The sequence below is a fragment of the Lutra lutra genome, chromosome 4 (assembly GCF_902655055.1).
Source record: "Lutra lutra chromosome 4, mLutLut1.2, whole genome shotgun sequence".
NCBI classification, from domain to species: Eukaryota; Metazoa; Chordata; class Mammalia; order Carnivora; family Mustelidae; genus Lutra; species Lutra lutra.
Window position 1 is genome coordinate 166,487,000 of NC_062281.1, and position 23,995 is coordinate 166,510,994.

The following is a 23,995-nucleotide window of genomic DNA, read 5'->3' on the forward strand; positions in this document are numbered from 1 at the left end:
GCAGAGAGACAGGAGGAGAGAGAGGGAGGAAGCAGGCTCCCCTCTGAGCAGGTAGCCCGATGCAGGGCTTGATGCAGGGCTCGATGCGGGGCTTGATGCGGGGCTTGATCTCAGGACCCTGAGATCATGACCTGAGCCAAAGGCAGAGGCTTTAACCCACTGAGCCACCCAGGCGCCCCATTTTATCACATCTCATGTTGCTGGGTTTCTGTTTCTTTCTGAACATAACAGTTTTTTCATTGTAATGCCAAGTCACTCTCTAACTATTAAGATATTTAAAATAGCAATTAAGGGGCACCTGGGTGGCTCAGTGGGTTAAAGCCTCTGCCTTCGGCTCAGGTCATGGTCTCAGGGTCCTGGGATCGAGCACCACATCGGGCTCTCTGCTCGATGGGGAGCCTGCTTCCTCCTCTCTCTCTGCCTATCTCCTCTGCCTACTTGTAATCTCTGTCTGTCAAATAAATAAATAAAAAATCTTTAAAAAAAGGTAAAATAAAATAGCAATTAAACTCAACACATCTAGAACCAACAGTGCACATAACTGATGCCTCGGCAATCACGGTCGATAACAATATCTCAACTACTGATCTCAGATTAGCTTCAGCCATGTAAAAGGGGGTGGGAGCAGAGGGAGAAAAAATAACTCCACAGTACAATGGGCAAAGGACAGAATTAGATAAATCACAGAAGAGAAATCCAAATAGCAAGCATATGAAAAATAGCCAAACATGGAAATTAAAAGTAATAATGAGATACTGCTTTCTACCCAAATTGGTCAAAAATAAGAAGTATAACAGCTATTGCAAATGGGAATGCAGAGAGAGATTATTCCCATACGTTGCTAATAGAAGTTGCACCAGGGTGCCTGAGTGGCTCAGTTGATTAAATGCTGGATTCTTGATTTTGGCTCAGGTCATGATCTCAGGGTCCTGGGATCAAGCCCCACATGGGAATCTGCTTGAAGAGTCTTTCTTTCTCCCTCTTCCTTTCCCTCTACCCCTTCCCTTGCTCATGCATGCTCTCTCTCTCTGTGTCTCTCTCAAATAAATATATCTTTTTAAAAAAAAAAGATATGGGGGCGCCTGGGTAGCTCAATGGGTTAAAAGCCTCTGCCTTTGGCTCAGGTCATGATCCCAGGGTCCTGGTATCAAGACCTGCATGGGGCTCTCTGCTCAGCAGGGAGCCTGCTTCCCTTCCTCTCTCTCTGCCTGCCTCTCTGCCTACTTGTGATCTCTGTCTGTCAAGTAAATAAATAAAATCTTAAAAAATTAAAATTAAGGGGCGCCTGGGTGGCTCAGTGGGTTAAGCCGCTGCCTTCGGCTCAGGTCATGATCTCAGGGTCCTGGGATCGAGTCCCGCATCGGGTTCTCTGCTCGGCAGGGAGCCTGCTTCCCTCTCTCTCTCTCTGCCTGCCTCTCTGTCTACTTGTGATCTCTCTCTGTCAAAAAAATAAATAAAATCTTTAAAAAAAATTAAAATTAAAAAAGAGAGAGAAAAAGTAAGCACCAGCCTTTTGGAAATCAATCTGGCAATATCTCTTAAAATAAAAAATATATACTTCTTTTGACAAAGCATTCACGCTCTCTTGGAAACAAAAGCACTGTTACAAAGGACAAATGTAGGAGGATGGTTCCTGCAGAACATTTCTACCAGCGGAAAATGTGAAGGTAAATGCCCAAGAGTACAGAAACCGCTGAATAAATCATGATATACCCGCACACCAAGGCCTTGTGAAAGAATTGGAGCTATACATCACTTGGCAGGATTTCCATGGGATTTTTTTTAAAGATTTATTTATTTACTTGAGAGACAGTGCACTCGTGAAGAGGAGGGTAGACAGAGGAAGAGGCAGAGAGAGACTCTCAAGCAGACTCCCTGCTGAGTGCAGAAGCCCCTTCAGTGCTTGATTCCAGGACCCTGAGATCATGACCTAAGCCAAAATCAAGAGTTGGCCACTTTACCGACAGAGCCACCCAGGCACCCCTCCATGAGATATTTTTAAGTGAGAAAATATTAGATTAAACCATATGAGCTTCCTGGTATGTAATCAATTTCAACATACAAAAAGGCAATTTCATATGATTAAGCCTAATAATTATCCCATCAATATGTAATTGTGTGTGTGTATATGCACACATATATATGCATACACAATAGTGAGGATTATGTGAATATAGGGTATAAAGAAAAATACATACTAGGTTGTTGACATGTACAATGAAACAAAAGCAATATAACATGATCTAGAAGCAGGCTATTATAACCGTAAGCTCGAACTGGGGATTTATCCCAATTGATGTTAGCTGTATCCCACTGAAGCTCTCACATCTCTTTTTTATTTCAACAAATGTACTCAACAAGAGAATGATTTGTCTACTGTAAATAGGAAAGCAGCAATGCCATAAAATATAATAAAAATATTAAATCCAACAAATTAAACTTATAATATTTTGTTTTAAGATTTTATTTGTTTATTTGAGAGAGAGAGAGCACGAATGGAGGGGTAGGGGCGGAGAGAGAGGGAGAGAGAAGAGAGGGCAGAGAGAGAGGGAGAAGCTTCCTGCTCAGCAGGGAGCCCGATGCCCGGTGCTCAATCCCAGGATGCGGGGATCACTGCCTGAGCCAAAGGCAGATGCCCAGCTGACTGAGCCACCCAGAAGAAATTAAACTTTTAAATAAATAAAACAATTACTAAATCCAGTCAATTTTTTAAAATTTTTATTTTATTTTTATAAGATTTTTCTTAATTATCAGAGAGAGAGAGAGCACAAGCAACGGGAGATGCAGGGAAAGGGAGAAGCAGCAGACTCCCCCCTGAGCAGGGAGCCTGATGCAGGACTTGATTCCAAGGCCCCAGGATCATGACCTGAGCCAAAGGCAAATGCTTAACTGACTGAGCCACCCAGGTGTCCCCTAAACAGTCAATTTTTAAATTACAATTTTTAAAGTACATATCTGAAAATAAATTTCTCAATGCAAAGAACAGAATTGTTTATCAACTCAAAAGGGAGGAGAGATTTAGGTTCATGTCCCTTAGTTTAAAAAAGAAAGAAAGAAAGAAAGAAAGAAAGAAAGAAAGAAAGAAAGAAAGAAAGAAAGAAAGAAAGTGAGCTTCTATATTAATAAGTTTCTGTTTTTCCATTTTGATATGAGCCATCGCTGGAAATCCATGCATAGTGTATGATGGCAAGATACTTAACTGTATTCTCTCATGGAGCTGGAAACTCACCAAAATTATCCCCAATAGGACATCTAATTCAATATCTAGAATACATTCTTCAAAATATTTGCTTATGTCTACATAGATGTTGGGGAAAATCTCCTCACCTAGTCCATTAGATCAGAAAACCCTTATGAAGACATTTTATCAAGTCTTTCATATGTCTCTTCATAATCTTCAAAATATAGACTCAGGGACTAGTTCAGTTGAGTTATTAACCATATCATCCAAAGAAAATGTCCCAGCTCACTCTTAAAGAGGCATGCCCCCAACTCCAGTTACACAATATTGAATTTAATGCACTCCATCCTTAAAGTGGAAAACAGGTACAAACCTTGCCTTGCAGGTCTGAATTTAGATTGTTCAAGTTGTCAACATTTTGAAAGAGAAAACTAAGTAATTCAGCTGGCAAAATCGAGTTTATTCGGAATAACAGAGAAATTGCAATTCAGGATAAGCAAAGAAGAACAGGTCCGAAGAACAGGCAGGTCCAAAGAACAAAGGAGGAGAGCATCCTTTTATAGAGGAAAGAAGGAAGTTGGGAGGGGCTGTTTTGAACCAAAATGCATTGAAGGAAAGCGAGAGTTCAGGTGGTGGTAGCTTCTCACTGGCCTGCAGGAGGTGGAAGTGGTGGTGGCCTCTCACAGGCTGTTGCCAGGCACCTCGTCTTCCTGTTGGACATCTCCCTTCTTCCTGTTGGACTAGGCAAGCTGTGACTAGTGATGCTAGTGAGAGCCCTCCCTTCATGGCTTCCCGAATCCATTTTGAGTTAGGTTTCCTTCACACATTTTCACAAAGTGATAACTATATCCTGAGCCAGTGCCTCTTAGGCACATGCTCCCACAAAGTACATGTGTTCCAGAAACAGGAAGTCATTTTATCATCTTGAAGAGACAAATGGGGGTTCTTCTGTGGGAGAACCAATGAGCTTCTGAATGAAACAGAAGCTGTTTCAAAATCATTGTCCATCTCTTCATGGAACTGAGAGAAAGTGAGACTTCAGGGACGCACTCTCAGATGACTGACGATCTTAACAGCTTCAGTATGTACTTGTCATATACATTCATCCCCAGGTTCTCCTTGGGCATAAACACTGTATTTCATTCAAGACACCACAACTGTTCATATTTTCATTACAATTTTTAGTCTTATCTCTTAGAAATGCCATTTTTAAAAAACCACTGATTTATGATCGGGTTAAAAGGAAATTAATGTTATCAATAGAGAGGCCCAATTCCAATTTACAATGATACAGCCTTCCACACCTTTTCTGTAACAAGTGATTGTCAACTTCTAGCAGATGAATGCTGAAGAGAATGCAGAAGAAATCCAGGCTAGCACTCAGGATCATCTATATTATCCATGTTTCCAAGCATTTTGGATGGAAAATGTAGTTATGGTAGCTAATGCTATCTGTGTCCTGTGCCATATCCTTCAGACCTTCCAGTGTGCTCCAGTGGATGTCAGTTGCCAGTGTCTGCACCTCTCTGCCTGAAGCTGGGCTGCCTCCAATGTCTAGGAATTAACACTGACTACCCTCCCACCACCACAACCACCAGCCCTCCTACACCAATGACTCTTGGCGTTGCTAAGAGAATGCCCAGTCTGGTCACCACTAGGTGGCATAATTCTGAGGTCTGTATTTTGCAGTTTCCCAGAGTTTTGGTGAGACTAATCTGTCTCCGACAGTGGCAACTAGTTTAACAGTATGCACTTTACTGGCTGCCTATCTTTGCCTGTCTTATTTCCCCCACTTCCTGATTGGTATTTCCTGTGTTTCCCAAATCCACTACTTGCACTCCATCCTTGTCTCAGAATCTGCTTCGAAGAGAACCCAGATCAGTCACTGAAAGCCTAAACAATGATCCTGTAAGTTACACATTCCTTGTAAGGTGAGTTATCATGCCTTACCAGGCAGCATTACCCTCATCCCAAGCAATAACCTTGAAATTACAATTTTAATGTACCAGTTCTAATTCTTTTAGTACATATTAAAATGAATACATAGACCATTTATCAAGCTATACAATTATAATTTGTGTACTTTCCTACACGTAGGGTACACTTTAATTAAACAATTAAAAAGATAAATATGTAACAAAGTTGTCTTTCAAAGCCACAGTCACCCCTGGTTCTGAACTTCCTCTAGTGAATTCATTCAGTTTATAAATCATCTTGCCGCCTCACTTAAATAATCCAGAATTTTGCTAGAGTCCTCCTTTCTTTTCAGGGGACAACTTCACTAATACATGAGAGTAAACAGAAGTTATTCTCTCTTCTCTGATCTTCTCTGGAACAATCTTCAGACTTTTATGTTTGCAGCTACTCATTTCACTAGAGGTAGGTCCTCAAAGCTAATGCCCCTTCTCCATCCTTGGACACAATGGGACAGAACAAAGCCATCTTCATCTTGCTTTGCTTAAGTCCCCACAAAATGAATAAACCAGACACTATAGTTTTGTGACACATTTTATGGAACAGCCAGGGAAATTCAGAACTCAATTTGTAAATAACTCTCTCTCTCTCTCATTTTAAAGATTTTATCCATCCACTTGACAGAGAGAGAGAGAGAGAGATCACAAATAGACAGAGAGGCAGGCAGAGAGTGGGGAGGGAAGGACCCTGAAATCATGACCTGAGCTGAAGGCAGAGGCTTAACCCACTGAGCCACCCAGGCGCCCCTAACTTGAACTCTCTTAAAGAGAAAGTACTGGACAACATGGTACTTCTCAAGGACTGTGGTCACAACCCCCATCCCATAGGTACACTTTGCTTTGAGGCTCTAAGTCTGCAATTCCCTCCTGTGGGAAAACAATACACCCTCACAAAAAAAGGGTCTCATCCCCTGGCCTTTCTGCCTTCTCAGTCTTTATCCTGTGATCTTACAGTCTAACCAACGGAAACAGATGCAATGCATGTATTTGGCTCTACTCCCTCACAAGATCCCATCATAACACAGAGAAACCAAAGCCATAAACTCACAGGGACAAACTGAATGGAGAAGAGGAAAAAAAAAAAAACCCAAAATTTTGGAAACTAGAAAATGGATGGATGAATGATGACAGACTTATGAGTTCTGAAAAGGTTGGATATGAGGCAAGCAGTGGAGAAAGCCAAGAAGCAATCCAATTTACATTGCAGAATCCCAAAAAGCAAAGCAATGAGTTGCCTTGGGTACCTCTGAAAATGGGGTAAGTGATGTTTAAAAAAGAATATTACAAATTTGTTGCAGAAGCAGTTAGATTTCCAACACCTCTACACTATGTAGTCAAAGTGACTATCCTTTTACTTCTCTGCAGGGGACTGGAAGAGTAGTCTCAGGGGAGGATAAAATAGAAGAGTCTCTGAACTGAAGGACACCAGGTGCACTTGAAGCAGTGGAAGAGACAATGGGGCAAGGTTAAAGGAAAATGTACATATTGAACTCAAGACTCCCATCCTTCTTTCCAGAATGCTTCCACTCAGGTCTATCTATATTCCCTGGGCAACAAATTAGAAAAAAAAAAAAAAGTCTCCAATGACTCCAATTGGCCTATGAGAAAAAGATCTAAGTATTATTGATACTGGGTGTTCCCCAAGGATATGGCCCAGGCAGACCACCGCCCAGTTCATGATGGGCAGCTCTGGTCTCAAGGCACCTAAGTCTCATGATCTGGGATTCAATCCCCACCAGGGCCAAGTGGGAAAATAGTTACTTGCCAAAGAGGGCATAGCTTCAAAATCCATAGTTGCCTCCTTCCTGGTTCTTTAATTGGGGCTGTAAGAGTCTCCATTCAGTCTTCTGATCTGCTACTGATGTAAGAAATCATAAGGGTTGAGGGCAGAGCTGCCCGTAGCCTGAAGTAGAAGAAACCCTTTTCTGGGCTCTACTTGAAGTAGACTGCCTTTCAGGTCAGTGCAATAATTGGCTGGACTAACACACCCATCAACAATACATGTTCTTAACAAATCCAAAGAGACTACCAAGTACTGTACTTCTCTTTTAATACAGAGGGTAGAGAGTTCAGGACTTTAAAGGGGTTATCCCAACATGCCTAAAATAATTCATTGATGTGGCTGTATTCCCTATAGATTGGATTATGGTACAGATAGCCTATTACTTCCTGCTTAAAACAACAAGAGTCATTTACAATCTTTCATAGATTCCATGAATCAAGAATTTAGACAGGGCACAGAGCAGACAGTTTGCCTTTGTTCTATGACATTGGGAGCCTAACTGAAAAACTCAAAGGCAAAAAGCTGGAATCATCTGAAGGTTTATTCATTACCAAATGTGGTGGCTGAGTTTGAAGGGCAAGAAACCCGAGGTGGATGGGGAATGGTAAGCCATATTTCCCTTTCATAACCTAGCCTCGGGGGTCACACTGGGTCGTATCTGCTGCATTCTATTGGTCAAGGCAGTTACGAAGTTCTACTTATTCAAGGGGAGAGAAAATGATCCCACCTTTCAACGGAAGAATGCCAACGTCATCTTATAAGATGAACATGTGTGATGGGATATACATCAGTGAGCCATCTCTGGAAAATATAATCTACCATAGTGATGCAGTCAAGGCCTCTATAGACTAAGTGTGGCATAGATCTAAGAGCTGGCATATTCTCCAGAAGGAAGGGTAAACTCATACGCTGTTCTATCAGGTGGGGCCAAACTGCTTCTGATATTTTTGTCAAAATATATACAAAAGGGATAGATGCCCTCTCACAAATTATCATGGTATTGGTTGTCTATCAAGTGTCATGCACTATCCTGGTTTGATTCAATAAGGAAATGAGTTCTGGAAGAGCAGCTGCAGTGGGTATCACTCAGTCTGGAGCTCTTAGTATGACTAAGTTAATGATAATCTGTCTTCTTCCAAACCCATCCATCTGCTGCACCAGCTAGATGGACAAGTTAAATGGACATGTGATGGGAAGCATCACAATGCATCTGTTATGTCTCTCTGGTCACAATAATCTCTACAATTTCCCCAGAGATGTAGTACTGTTACTGACTCATTAGTTTGGGATGGAAGAGCTCTAGGAGCTTCCTCTTCTCCATTCATTCCTTAGGAGTTCTTACTTCACAGGTCAACAAACCAATGTGGGAATTCCATCAGTTGCTAAAGACAGTTTTTCCAACTAAACACGCAGGAACTTAAGGGCTTAAGATTCCACCAGGCCTATGGTGAGGCTGAATTGGGTAAAACTCCATTACCTGATCCCCATAAGCTCCCACCCAAACTTATGGACAGTAACATTTTGGGTACTCAGGAATTAGTGATATCTAACAGCTAGTATCCAAATGTTGCCCAAGTGTTCGCATAGTTGCCCTGGTGTAGTTACCCAGATAAAATGGTAATGGGTCCCTTTGGGGAGAGCTAGGAGTATGTGCTTTTATAGGGGTCTTACTAAGCTCCCCCTTCAAGGATACCTGGCCTCCACATTATTCAGTCAGCTCTAGATCTGTGAACTAGTGCTGGTCTAACAACAGAATGCAGGGCTGCATTTCTATCTTGATGACATCTCTCTCTAGGCCTGGAGAAATTTTTGCTATACAGTCAAATAAGACTTTAGTGTGCAGCCATTTATCTGGGACTCTATCCCAATTAATTACCTCTAAAGATCTTGTGTCCAATCTGATTGTCATAAATTGCATGCAGGTCACTGTTAAAGACTTCTATTTTGGAATATCCCAACTTTCCCGAAAATAGGAAGTACATGTCACTAGCATTCTTGACCTACAGGGAACACCTGCTAAGTCATGTTTTAATTATTCTAGTACTTCTATAACAAAAGATACCTCAAGCCTTTGGTAAAGGTAATATCTTCAGGGTTCTTCTAGGGATAGGTTGGAAAAAGGGGTGACATGTTTGGTAATTCATTCCAGTTCCCTGAGTCTTGGATAAATTTTCTCCACGTTAGACAAAGGACTTCCATCATCTCAGGATCCTGGATTGGTCAATATTATGTTTAGTTTTGTCTGTAAAGCATGCCCAGATGCTGGATGCATGACATTAAATCTAAGCTCTGTGGTAGGTGCATCCCTATTAATAAATACAGCTATACTATAAATTATATCCTTCTCTTCTTGATTGAACACCCTCAATATTTTCATATGAGTGCATCTTCTTTTTGCCAGTGACTGTATACATAAGCCCCTTCCTCCAGGTATTATTTGCTGTTTGGTGTGATATGATGTACCCAAAATAAACTATGAGATATTCCTGCCAACATATTTAACCTGAATCTAATTGGGCCTCTAGTCCTAATTTTCAGTTTCCAGGTAGATAAAAAATGTAGAACTTTCTACCAGTTGGCTTGAGCCCTTCAAAAAGCCGATGGCATGAGGAAAGAAGATGGCACTGTTCCAAACAAAAAGAAATCAAATACACATAGCAACCAACTACAGTGCCTAAACCTAGATTGAACCTTGGCTTTAAAAAAAAAAAAAGGCAACAAAAGACATTCTTGGGATAAGTGGCAAAAATTGAAAATGGGGACGCCTGGGTGGCTCAGTTGGTTGAGCGGCTGCCTTCGGCTCGGGTCATGATCCCGGCGTCCTGGGATCGAGTCCCACATCGGGCTCCTTGCTCAGCAGGGAGCCTGCTTCTCCCTCTGCCTCTGCCTGCCACTCTGTCTGCCTGTGCTCATGATCTCTCTCTCTAACAAATAAATAAATAAAATCTTTTAAAAAAATTGAAAATGGACTGAATTTTGGGTGATAGGAATTTATTAATTTACAATAGTATGAAAATGGTATTGTAGTTATATAGGAGACTATTATCATTCTTAGGAAGGGCGTGCTCAAATATTTAGGGGTAAAACAATGATATAGTGAAAAATGTGTTCAACGTTAAGCTTGTGAGATTCCTCTGTGTGGTTGTATAGAACTATAGTTTGATCATTTCCATTGCTGTTTAGTATTCTGTTGTATCAGTATATCACAGTTTATTCATTCTTTTGCTGATGGACATTTGGGTACTTGCATCTGTTTATACCCCCACCAGTTGTGTAGGAGAGTTCCCATTGCTCCTACATTCTTGTCAACACTTGGATCATCTTTTTCCATTTTAGCCATCTGGTAGGTGTTTAGTAATGTCTCGCTGTGGTTTTATTTGTACTTCAATAATTACTAATGAGCTTGGGCATGTCTTCATGTAATTGTTAGTCATTTGGGTCACCCCCTGAAGCGACCAGTCAGGCCTCTATTGCCTAGTTTTCACTATGTTGGCTGTCTCTTATTTTGCAGGAGTTCTACATGTATTCTGGATGTAAGCCCTTTATCATGTGTTTCAAATATATTCCCTAATTCTGTGGCAAGCCTTTCCACTGTCTTAATGGAATCTTTTGATAAACAGTTCTTATTTTTAATCTAGCCAACTTTATAAATCTCTTCATGATTAGTGCTTTTTAAGTCCTGTTTCAGTGTTTTTCCTTCTGCCAGGAATGAGATATTCTCTATTATGTCTTAGGAGCTTTACCATTTTGATTTCACATTCAGATGTGCAGTCCATCTAGAAGTCATTTTCATTATGGTGTGAGGTAGAGGGTCGACTTTCACTTTTTTCCTGTCTCTATGTCTAATGTTGCAGCATCCTTTATTGGGATAACTGTTCTTTTCACTGCTCTGCATTGCCACTTTCATAAATCAATGTGTATTGGGTTCTGTATTCTATTCTGTTGGTCTATGTCTATTTTGTACCAGTTCTACAGTCTTACTCTAGTTTCATAACAAATCTTAAAATCTGGTAGTATTGTCTCTCCAAATGTTTGTTTCTTCCAAAATCATCATGCTTTTTTAGGTCCTTTGCATTAGACTCTCAGTACCTACAAAAAAAGCCTGGTGGAGCTTGTTTTATGCACTGATGGTAGATTGTCTCTTTCTCCTTGAAATTCTATAAATTTTTGCTTTACTTTGAGGCTTTAAAAATGCATACTGGTTTAGAATAATATTTTCCTTTTGAATTGAACCTTTAATTTTTACATAGAAATCCTGTTTCTAATAATGCTGTCTGAAAGTCTATTTTGTCAATATACTGATCCCTGCTGACTCTTGATTATTTGCCTGCTCTTTCTTTTTCCATTCTTTTATTTTAAACATTTTCCTATCCTTATACTTCAGGCAAGACTCAAAGAGACCTTCACTAAAGGAGCTTCAAAGGATATACTTCAGTTGAAGGAAAGTGGTCTTAGAAGAAAGGTCTAGGATGCCAAAGAATTTATTTTAATTATCCAATCTGACAATCTCAATATCTTTAATAGCCCATTTATTGCATTTTTACTTCTATTCGTTCCACTTTTCTATGCTTACTTTTTAAGAAAGATTTAAGAGCGAGAAAGCACGCATGTGCAAGCGTGTGAGTGGGCAGAGGGACAGAGGGAGGAAAGGGAAAGAATCTCAAGCAGACTCCATGCTGAGCACGGAGCCAACCTGGGGCTCAATCTCACGACCCTGAGATCAAGACCTGATTTGAAACCAAGGGTTGGATGCTTAACCAACTGAGCCACCCAGGCACCTCTCTATGCTTACTTTTTCTTCTTACTGTCTGAAGCTTGAGGGAGAGGCTTGATATTTTTGTTTATTTGCATTGTCTTATTCTAAGGTTCCCTCTTCATTGATTGGTGATTTACACCCTATTTCTATTCTTAAGAGTAACCCTTAAAACCTAACATGTATATTTAACTGAATAGAGCCTGTTTCTCTACTTTTTCAACTCCTTCAATTCACTCTTCAACCTACCATTCCACTAAAACTGCTCCTGCAGAAGTTTCCAAATGCTGAATTCAATAGTCCTTTTATCAGTCTGTATCTCAATGGATTTTCCTACTAACTTGATATTCGTGATCATCCCTCCCTGATGTCCCTAGGGTTCCTTGACATTGCCCTTCCTTGGGAGTTTTTTGTTTTGCTTTGCTTTCCTTAATTGCTCCTCCTCCTCATTCCCATACCACCTCCTCTCCTTCTTGGGGCTTTCCTCCTTAACCCTAATTAGAAATTAGTACTTTCCCCAAGATACTGTCCCAGTGGCCCAGTATTTTAAAAATCCATCCTATATGATCCCCTCCACTCCCATGGCGTCAATTACCACCTCCATGGGGCTGACTGTCAAGTTCATTTCTCCATCTTAGCTTCTTCCTTGAACAAACCTCAGACTCAAATCCATTTCTAGCTGGTCAACCAAACCTGAATATATTACAGGCAATGCAAATTCAACATGCCTAAAACCAAACTTCTAATTTCCTACATCTACCCTCTAAGAGGGGAAAGTCAGCTTCTCCTCCTGTAAATTCTTTCTCACTCATGCTAGGAACATGGGAGATTTGATTCCTTTCTCTCCCTCCATCCCACATCTCATCCCCATTCTACTTCCTAAAATACTTTTTCTGGTTGTTTTTCCCAAATAATATTCTATGGTTATGAGGTATTCCAGAAAAAAATGAATTTCATGGAAAAATACACCTTGGTAAATGCTAGAAAACCACAAAAAAAGGGGTCTTTACTCAAGAGAATGAGAAGACAAGCCAGTCTGGGAGAAACTACACACCTCTGAAAAAGGACTGTTATCTAAAATACAGAAATAACTTTTATAACTCAACACTAAGAAAACAACCTAATTTTTAAAATAAGCAAAGACCTCAACAGACACCTCACTAAGGAAGGTATACAGATGCAAAGTAAGCATCTGAAAAAATGTTCAACATATTTGAACTAGGGGACTGCACACTAAAACAATGACATACCACTATGCACTTATTAGAATGGCCAAAATTAAAAATACTGACATCACTAGATGCTGACGAGGCTGCAGAGCAATAGGAACTCTCATTCACTGCTGATGGGAATGCAACATAGTTCAGCCACTTTGGAAAAGAGGTTGGCAGCTTCTTACAAAAGTAATCATACTCTTGATATATGATCCAGTGATCATACTCCATACTATTTACCCAAATGACTGGAAAAGTTGTGCCCACACAAAAACCTGCACTTGAATGTTTACACCAACTTTACAATTGCCAAAACTTGGAAGCAACCAAGATGTCTGTCAGTAATTGATAAAACATGGTATATCCAGACAATGAAATACTATTCATTGCTCCAAAGAAATGAGCTCTCAAACCACGAATAGACATGGAAGAATCTTAAATGTATATTTCTAAGTGAAAGAAGCCAATCTGAAAATGCTACATATTCCATGACTCCAACTACATGACGTTCTGAAAAAACTATGGAGACAGTTAAAAAAACAAAACAAAATAAAGTAGGTGTGTGTGTGTGTGTGTGTGTGTGTGTGTGTGTATCTCGGTGGTTGCCAGGGGCTAGAGAAGAGGGAGGGATGAGCAGGCAGAGCACAGAGGATTTGTACCACTGTGGCACAGAATACCAATAATGAAGGAAGCTGTGGGAATGGGGAACAGGGGGCATATGGGAACTCTCTGTACTTTCCACTACATTTTGCTGTGAGCCTAAAACTGCCTTAAATAAAATCTATTGTGGTTTGTTTTTTTTTTTTAAGTCTTTACCATGGGACTTTCCAGAGCCATTACTATGTGGATATTATATTCTAGATGCACAAGAGGTGATAGAACATGTAGTCTTTCCCAGACTTATTTCAACATTTTTGTGGAACGCCTTTTAGCATCTCCCATGCCTCATAAGCAGCTCAAAAGCCTGCTTTGAGCCACTCCATCCCTCCTCCCCCCACCTACCATGGCCCTAGTTCAGCTTTTGTCATCTCTCTGCTCCAAGTCTGGGCTTGTTCCCTCAAACACACTGTTCGCCGCAATGCACGGGTGAGCTGCCTAAAACTCAACTCTGACCATGTCCCTCCACCATTCATAACACTAAGGCCAAACTCCCTCCGAGGGTATAGGACACGCCCATGGTCTGGGCTGGCCACACCGCAGTCTCATCTCTCCCCATACCATCTCACGCCAGACCTTACAAACATTGCATTGCTTGTGCTTCCCCAAATGAGCTGTGCTCTTGTAGGTGTCTTGGTCTTTGTTCACAGGGTGCTACTGCCTGGAATGTTCTTCTCCCTATTCCCATCCAACCTGCTGGTTAACTACTACCTCTCCTTTGGGACTCAACTCAATGCCCTTATCCTTAGAGAGGTTCCCCTGACTGGGCTAGAGGCCCCTTGGCTCCCATAATACACCATCTAAGCAATTCTATGTCTGTTGCCCCATGAGACTGTGAGCTTCTTAAGAGCAGGAACTATGTCAGGTTCATTTTTCCTCAACTGTTCTTCCCAAATTCTAAAAGCTGATGGGCCCCCAAGGCAGAGTCCTCTTCTCCCTATGCTTTCTCCTTAGGTATTTCATCTGATCTCATGGCTTTATATAGCATCCATACCCTGATGACTCCCAGACTGATTCCTCCAGCCAAACAATTTCCAGAGCATACATTTACACTTGCTCTATTCTTTTTCCAGATCTCCACACAAGTGGCTGCTTAGTCAGGTCTCAGTTCAAATGTCACTTCCTGACTACTCCATCTTAGAGGTCCCACACCCACACTCTCCCCTTTACTCATCTTATCTTATATCTGAAATTAAACAGTTTATTTACTTGTTTATTGTCTGTCCTACCCATACATCCCATGAAATTGGTAAGTATTGATTCACTGCTTTATTCCAGAGCCTATGACAGTGTTTGGCACACTGTAAAAACACTTATTAAATATCTGTTGAATGAATGCCCAACACAGGTCTGGCACATGATACTTGTTAATAGTCGAATGCTAAGGGTCTGATACTGTGCAGAATGTACCACAGGAATTGCTTCATTTGACCTTAAATATGACCATTAGGCTCCATTTTACACTGAAACCCAAGGGTTCAGTAGCTTGCACAGAAAGGGACATGAATTTTGGCAGCCAGATCCAGAGCTTACTTCCTTTGCCACTGAGCTATCCTCTCATTTACCTCTGAAATATTTAAAAGGTGTACTCAAAGGAAAGAAGGGAGGGAGGGAGGAAAGGAAGTGGGTCTCAGCTTCTCTATCTGGTGGGGGAGAAAAGGACTTCTAGTTTTGATGTTCTGTGGCTCTAGCAGAAGCAGATATCCACAGTTTCCTCAGCTCACAACTCCAGACACCACTGGGCAAAGGACAAAGGTCCCCTCTCTGACTGCTTGAGCCTGGGCCTGGTCCTTGGGCATTCCCAGTATAAATTTTTTTAAAATACAGGAAGTGGGGGAACTACGACTGGAAAGCAGGAAACCAAGATGCAACTCACCCTCCTCCATGAGTGACACACATTAACAGCCAAGCAAAGGGTCCTTCCCTGCAATATTTATTAAGGAATTTACACATACACAGGAGAAAGGCAACCAGGAATTGTGGTTCCCACAGGTGAAATCTCTTAAGCAAAGTTTTCTTATTTTAATTTTCAAGTAGGGTGAACAATGACTGACAGGAAAGCTGTCCAGGCTCTCTGCCTCACACACCTGGAGGAGGTGGGGAAACAGAGAGGCCTGGGATACACAGGCATGAAAGGGTGATTGGCAGATCGGGAGGGTGGGGGAGGAGGAAGGGAGCTGTGCGTGAGATTGCAATTTTTTTTAAACTATACGAAAAACTGGCAACAGTTTCAGGCTGTTGATAAATTAACTCCTCTCTGTGTAAACCTCAAACAAAAACAAAAACACCCAGAGCAGATGGGGAAAGAGTGGGAGGTGAAATACACACACACACACACACACACACACACACACACAAGCAGTACACACATTAAGCTCTGCATTCCCACTGGAGGGGCTGGTCCTCCAGCCATAGAGCCAGATCCCACTGCATGTAGGATGGAGGTGGGGCAGGGGTGTGTTCTTGTGTGGGACCTTTGTGAAGTCTTTGGTGCTAATAAAGGCTGACTGAAGCAATGAGTCCTGAAGCCTCAGATCCAGAAAGCAATTCAGGGCAAAGTAGAGTAATATTTTTGCTCATCCCCACAGGAGGGGGTTTGCCTCAGCCCAGGGCTAGGGCCAACGTGATCTAAGACCCAAGGAGTATTTAATTTGATTTCAGTACTTTCTTCATTCCCATAAATTATGGGAGCATGATATCTCCCTCTTCAACCAAAAATTCAAACATGTAGAAACAGCCTAGCAACACATACATAAGTACCTCTAAACCCTCCCCTCTTTGCCTAAAAGACAACACCTCCAGACCTTTCTGAGAGTCTGATAGGAGGTTTAACCTCAGGGGAAAGGTATTCAAAGGTATGCACCTTTCTCCCACAGTTTAAGTGCCTTCTGCCAACAATTCCTAAGGTGCTGGTGCCAGGAGAGGACTGGGGTTGAGGCTGCAGAGGAAGTCGGGATGGCGAGGGGACACATACAACATAAAGCAACAGAGAGGTCTGCGTGTCCGGAAGTGGCTGGGCTGGGCAGAATGCCAAACCCCAAATGACAGATTGAGCAATTTCTAAACCAAACAGAGAGGTAGGAAAAAGGAATGGGATCGGGGAGTTGGGGAAAGAGGAAAACCGGGAGGGAGAGGACTGAGGAGAGTGGTAGCCATACAGGTGTTTTGTTTTTATTTCCACATCTGAGGGCTGAGAGTCTGATTTGCTGCCTGTCCATTTCCGCCGCTCATCGACTGTCCATAGGTCAGCATGCCGTGGGCTCCACAGAAGTTCATTCCAGCCATCTGCTGGGTCATCTGAAAGGGAGAGAGGAGACTTTCAGATCCGGCTGTGGGCATGCAGCCAATTACTGCAAAAAGGCAGGGTAGGAGTCCTTCCGTCTGCAGGGAGGGGTTGAATGAGACAAAGGGAAATTGTTATGGTACAGATCTGCCCTGAACCTTAATAGACCATTTTGAGGGCTCCAGACCACGTAAATAAGGACTTCCCAGAAGGGAGATGCTGGCAGAGATTAATGCTCAGAGAGGGAAAGCAGTCCCGGAGCTAGCCAACATAAAAGCAGCATGAGACGTTATTCTCTTTTTCCTTTCTAGTCTCTCATCCTAAAAAGAAGGGGCCTATTGTGAACTTGCCAGCCCCGAGAGTATGCAGCAGAGCCCCCACAGCAGCGCTCCTGTCTTATCTCCAGCAGAGTCGTGACTGTCAGTGCCAGGGAAAGTGCTTGTGTGTGCTCAAGCCGAGAGAAAAGGAAAAGGGAACTGGACTGTTTAGAATGAACAAAGGCAGGCAAAAAAAAAAAAAAAAGAAAAAAGAAAAACGAAAGAAAAGAAAGAAAAGAAAAAGAAAAGGCCAATGGGTCTTCAATGTGTGAGGGGGAAGTTGTTGGGAGAAAAGAACCAGTGGAATAAGGTCTGGGCAGGGCTAGGACCTCTTTATGAATGAGACTGAAAGACTGGCCTCTGGCAGTGGAGAGAGGAAACTATTTATCAAGAAAAATGCCTTAAATCTCCCAAGCCCAGTACATTTCTGTGTTAAATTCTTTTCTTGAGGAGAAGGGCTATTTTCCTGCCACCAACTTTAAAAAAAAACAAAAACCTCAAGTTTATAGAAAAGTTGAAAGAACAATATAATGGAACCCACATATCCTTTCTTAAATTCACAATTGTTAATACCTTGTTCTATTTTCTGAGATCTGCATATCTTGTATGGGACCTTTGTACATATATATATATATATATATATATATATATATATATATATGTGTGTGTGTGTACATTTTTAAAATTTTTTGTTTAAAAAATTTTTTTTAAAGATTTTTATTTATTTATTTGAGAGAGAGAGCATGTGAGACGGGAGAAGGTCAAAGGAAGAAGCAGACTCCCCTTGGAGCTGGGAGTCTGATGCGGGACTTGATTCCGGGACTCCGGTATCATGACCTGAGCTGAAGGCCGTTGCTTAACCAACTAAGCCACCCAGGTGCCTTAAGTGTACATTTTTGATGAGCACTGAAAACAGCAGATGTCCTGACATTTCACCAATTAGTAAGTCAGGAGGAGCTCATAATAAAGAACACTTTCCTAAACCCACAATATAAAAAATTTAATATGATCACAATACTCTAACACAGGTTACATTTCATTTTCATATCTCTGTAGTCTCCTTTAATATAGAACAGTTCCCCCACCACTTTTTCTTTCCTGACGTTGTTTTCGAAATCCAGGCCAGTTACTTTGCAGAAAATCCTTCAACTTGGTTTTACCTCACATTTTCTCATGATTGGATCCAAGTTAAACATTTTTGGCAAAAAATTCTATGGAAGTGATATCATGTCCTTCTTGGTACCAGACACCAAGAAGCACATAATGTTTATTTGTCCCACTGTTGGTAATCTTACGTTTGAGCACTCTACTAGGGTACTATCCACCATGAGGTTTTTGGGTTTTTTTGTTGTTGTAATTAGTAAGTAATCTAAAGGGTATTTCTTTGAGAATATGTGAATATCCCATTCTTTCTACAATTACTAGTTGCCATTCTTCTCTGTAAAGAAGGCTTTCCTTCCCTCTTTCCCATACCCATTTCAAAAAATATATCACTACAGGATTTCTTTTCCTTTAATGTTATAATCCATCAGTGTCATTCCTTTTGATGTTCAAACTGTCCCATATTTGGACAGTTGGAACCTCTAGAAGTTGGCTCATGGGTCCTGACATATTCTCAACAGTTTCATAGCACTTCATTACTTATACAAATAAACATGAAGGACTGAAAAGAGCAAATTAAAATCCCAACTATGAAAGCTAGAAAAAGAAGATCAGAGTAAGTCAAAAGGCAGCATATAAAAGGAAATAATAAAGATAAACCATAAATTGAAGTCAAAAACAAGCAAAGAAAAAATTTAGACTAAATAAAACAAAATCCTATGGGTTTTTAAAATATATATATATGTATAATTAACAAAATAGACCACTAGTTAGCCTAATAGAAATGGCAAGAGGGAAGGAAACCACAAACATACCAAATAAGACATGACAAGGGAGAAATAACCACTGAAAGAGGAAACTTTAAAAAAATCATGAAACAGACTACTTGGCTTAACCTTTGATAAATGAATTTAAATCCCAGATGAGTTAGCTAATCTAGGTAAACAGAGTTTTCCAAAACTGACTTTCACAGAACAAAGAGAGAATGCTATTAAATTACTACACAAAGGTCCACACAATTGCATGTGGGAATTCTACCCAATCTCCAAAGACCTATATAAATGATTCCAGACTACAGAGAAAGGAAAACAAGAAAGTAGTTCTTATACAGCAGGTAAACATTGTCACCCAAACCTGAGAAAGACAGTGTGTGCACGCATACGTGTGGGCACACATGCTGCTCCGATAATACCTCTTTTTACCCATCTCTTTGTTTTCAGACTTTGAATCACTTTGTTTCAGTGGATATTTTTGTATCCAGTGTAAAATTAGGCATTGCTTTGTAAGCCAAACATCTTTCTCTTTTCATAAAAGAGCTACCTGTTGATATGACTGATGTTTGGTCTTGATTCTATCATGTCACATTTTTACTGTGTTTTGCTGTACTTCATAGTCTACGTACTCCATTTTGTCGTAAAGTATTCCTCGGGTATTTATAAAGTTTCATTTTTTGTTCTAGTGGTTAACTTTATACTAATAACTTCTATCTTTTGCTTCCTTTATTCGTTACTCAAGCTTCTTCCATTTGACATGTCAGCTTATTATACCCTTCAACTCCCACCTATTTCCTATGCAAAATCAATTGATCCTACCTCCTCCTTTTTACCTTCTCCTCCTGTTACCATTATTTGTTCTGAGTAAAACATATATTCACTATCAGCCCTTTTGCCAAAATGTCCCCACTCATCTCTTAGATGGATGAAGTTTATCTTCTGGTACATTCCACAGGAAAGACTTATATGTAGGATATTCTCTGATTTCTTGCATATTCAAGATTTTTTTTTTTAAAGATTTTATTTATTTATTTGACAGAGAGAGATCACAAGCAGGCAGAGAGGCAGGCAGAGAGAGAGAGGAGGAAGCAGGCTCCCCGCTAGCAGAGAGCCCGATGTGGGGCTTGATCCCAGGACCCTGGGATCATGACCTGAGCCGAAGGCAGAGGCTTTAACCCACTGAGCCACCCAGGCGCCCCATGATTTTTTGAAAATAGCCTCAATCCTTGAAGGATTGCTTGTCTGGCTGTGAAATACTCGTCTGACATGGATGCATCTTGAAAATACTACTCCCATTGTTGTCTTTTTTTTTTTTTTAATGCTGCAGTTAGAAGTCTAATGTCTTCTGCCATTAAGTCTAATGTCAAGCTGAGTGTTCTTTTCATCTTTAAAAAATGGCAGATCAGGGCGCCTGGGTGGCTCAGTGGGTTAAAGCCTCTGCCTTCGGCTCAGGTCATGATCCCAGGGTCCTGGGATCAAGCCCCGCTTTGGGCTCTCTGCTCAGCAGGGAGCCTGCTTCCTCCTCTCTCTCTCTCTCTCTGCCTGCTTCTCTGCCTACTTGTGATCTCTGTCAGATAAATAAATAAAATCTTTTAAATAAATAAATAAATAAAATTAAAAATGGCAGATCTAAGGTCCTAAGTCAGTCTCATAAAAAATGGCAGATCTGGGGGGATGGGAGGTAAATAGAGTGTTGGAGCCCTGAGAATTATTCTTGTTCCATAAAATCTGAAAGTTTACAGGGATATATGTTAGAGTTGACCATTCTGGGTCAACTTTTACACAGTGGGTTCTTTCAATATTTTATTCTTTTATTTATAGGACGTTTTCTTGTATTATAGATTTAAATATATTAATTCTGCTCCACTATTTAGTTTTTCTTCTTTGGAGTCTCCAAATATATTTATGTTAGGCCTTCTTTGCTTAGTTTCTATTTTACCTTCTCTTAGATTTATTTTCCTGCTTCTTATATTTAGTTTCCATTCTCTGACCTGTGTCATGCCTTTCTTCAATGCCAAGTATATTTTCAGTTGAATCTATTCTCCTTTGTTTAACTTGTAATTCAGACTTTATTTCTAAGATAATTGTGTCTCTTCAATTTCTTTCCTGAATTCCGGAAAGTTTCATTTCATAAATTCCAGTTTTTGTCCATTTTGGTTCTGAGTTTTTATATTTCTGATTCAAGCTGTTTTTGTCTTCAAGTGTTAAAGGACATCTCATTCAGGCTGGTGGTTTGTGTAACAGTTTTCTTCTGTTCATGGTTGTTTTGGGGGGAGAATTTTCATTTCTTGGTGTGTTTTGATTTTCATTTTCTATTTTCTTCTAGTAATAGTTTGTATAAATGTGACCTGCCACTTTCTATTTATTTTGTAGTGCCTTATTTTTCTGAAATCAGGAATAATAAATGGGTGTGAGAGTTCAGGGAGGCTTACTAGATTTCTTAGTTCAAGAGTGCCCTCTTCTGTTGGTATAGTGAAATTATTTGGAAGGAAGGGAAAGGATGGTTTATCTTCTCATTTTGTGATTCCCTTTTTCCACTTCTCATTTCTTAGTTTCCCTTCACTATCAGGTCCCCAAAGAGTGCCTCTCCCTTCTAAGTCACCCCCACAGGGGATTCCTGGGTGGCTCAGTCTGTTAAGCATCTAACTCTCAGTTTTGGCTCAGGTCATGATCTGAGGGTTGTGAGATCAAGCCCTGAGTGAGGCTCCACACTGGCTGGGCATGGAGCCTGCTTAAGATTCTAAGTCAACCCCATTACTTAGAAGAAATGCTTTTCCAGAGCTACCACCTTTAACCTTATATATTTCAAGACCCTCATTTTCGATTCTCCACATAACCAGAGTTCTAATTGGCAAGTCTCAGACCTCCTCTCATCATCCCTCTAGTATCTCATAGGCCTTCCTTCCAGGGGGTGATTTTGTCTGTGTTCTGTCACCTCCAGCCCTCTGCTCCCTCCCCTCTTTCCACATAGTCTCTCTGATGCTGGCCTTGCTGGATTTGGGTGTTTATTGCCACGTAATGTGAAGTTTGCAGTATACCATCTACTAGATGTGGCAGTCATAGGTTATGAGTGGTTTTATGTGCATTCCTTATTTACCTATATAGATTTTTAAAAAATTCTTGTTTTGAGGAGTTGTGTGGAGAAATTAAGACTGAGGCAATTATCCTCATTCTACAGTAACCCAGAACTCCTCAGAAAGTCTGATGTTAGGTAGACCTTCTAGGAATAAAAAGGGTGGGGGAGGGTGGCAAACCTAAGAATGTCTCGCATTATCTCATTCACGTTATAAGGGTTCAAAGGATAAGGAAGAGGTGACGTGAGACAGCCCTGAGGGAGGCTCCAAACTCTTGTCCCGAGGAAAATGGGGTAGCTTACCTGAGTAAGGTTCCACTGCAGCTGCTGAGCGGGCTGAACCCCATAAATAGTCTGGGGCACAGCTGCCATGCCTGCCATGTAGCCAGCCTGCTGGGTGCTCATCATTCCATTTGGCACACCCATCATTGAAGCCTGCATGCCACCCATATAGCCTGCAGGCATGGCCATGGGGGCAACCATCCCAGAAGCTCCGGGCTGCGCTACCATGCCTACTGGTGGGGGCATCATGCTCCCCATGATGCTGCTAGGAGGGGTGACCCCAGGGAAGCTGGGGTAGGCTGTGGGATATGCCATCTGAGCCGGAGCCATGAACATTGCTGCCAAGAAAACATAAACAGAGAACCGTTTAAGAGGAAAGGACACCAAGTCAGTCCAAGCTCACTGGCTACTTACTCCTTGCCAGCTAAAATTTCTGAGTAGCATTTCTACTCAACTCAGAATGCTCTTTTACATAGCAGAACGGTGAGATTCCCTACAAGACGCGATGGCTTACCAGTGGACTGCTGACCTAGCCACTTTCCTTTCAGGGTCCAGGTCCAGACCCTAAGTCAGACTTTACAGCAGTGGGACTCCAGACCCCACGAAAGTATGGCTCTGAGTTACATTAATATCTACCTGCTGACACTTTGTAACCTCACAAGGAATGTCATGTTCAGGCCTGTTTAGGGTATAATGTCCTGTGCCCCCAAGGCAACTACACCCTATTACAACAAATAATTCCTGTGTAAGTCCTCATGTCTCTGTCTGGCATAATGCTGTCATCCCCGTGAAATCTACCTTGGGCAGGCAGCTGAGGTGTCTGGGATCCATACAGTGAAAGGATGGAGTCTTTAGAGAGCTGTTTCCTGCCCGTTTCTTCTGATTTGCTCCCTGGCTCTGGAAACAGGTTCAGGTTTTCAGGAACAGAGCCGGCACTCCCTGCAGTTGGCATGGAACCTACAACCTTAGGGCAAAGAGGGCAGGGGGAGAGGGGAGAATTGGAACGGTCCTCACAGAAGTCTCGGTAAGGACCGCCCTCATTTCTCTGCTGCTTCTACATCTGCAATAAGAATTCATGGGCAAGTTAATAGCTTCCTAACGTTTCTACCACACAAATACTGAAAACGCCTGATAGTTAAGCTCTGGTGCAATTCTTTATTCCACAGTTGAACAAGGGATTCGGTGAAAAACAAACAAAAATCAACCTACAAATGACGCAGCCACGGAGAACTGAGTTTAGATCCCAGCGCAGCCACTTACTAGTTGCATAACGAGAGGCTAGTCATAAATTTTCTGAATTAATGTTTCCTCATCTATAAAATACCCATTTTGCAGGGCTGTGGTAAATATTTTAAGTTATAAAAGAAATACGCAAACAGGTATACAAAATCACTTAGCACTGTGCCTGGTCATAAGTAGGTAGTCCACCAATGGTAGTCATTAACAGTTTTAAGTCTTTCACACCTACAAATTCTCTGGCAGTAACCCCCATGCTGGGGAGCTGACCTGAAGTATCAGCTTTTACAGTGAGACACACCTTCAACAGAAGCCCACTCAAAAGACCCACTTTTTTTGGGCAGGAGACAAAAGAGAATGAGTAGTAAT

At 41.3% G+C, this 23,995-nt stretch overlaps 1 protein-coding gene across 1 annotated transcript in view; it reads right to left on the minus strand.

Annotated features, from left to right (window-relative positions):
- Positions 1-15,478: 15,478 nt before the first annotated feature.
- Positions 15,479-23,995, minus strand: part of SMAP2 (small ArfGAP2) — a 47,042-nt gene continuing 38,525 nt past the window's right edge. Inside the window, exons 8-10 of the mRNA XM_047724595.1 lie at positions 23,189-23,354; positions 22,412-22,728; positions 15,479-16,858 (exon numbers count right to left, since the gene is read on the minus strand). Coding sequence (XP_047580551.1) covers positions 16,733-16,858; positions 22,412-22,728; positions 23,189-23,354 — 609 coding nt within the window. The 3' untranslated portion in view covers positions 15,479-16,732. The remainder of the gene's footprint in view (positions 16,859-22,411; positions 22,729-23,188; positions 23,355-23,995) is intronic.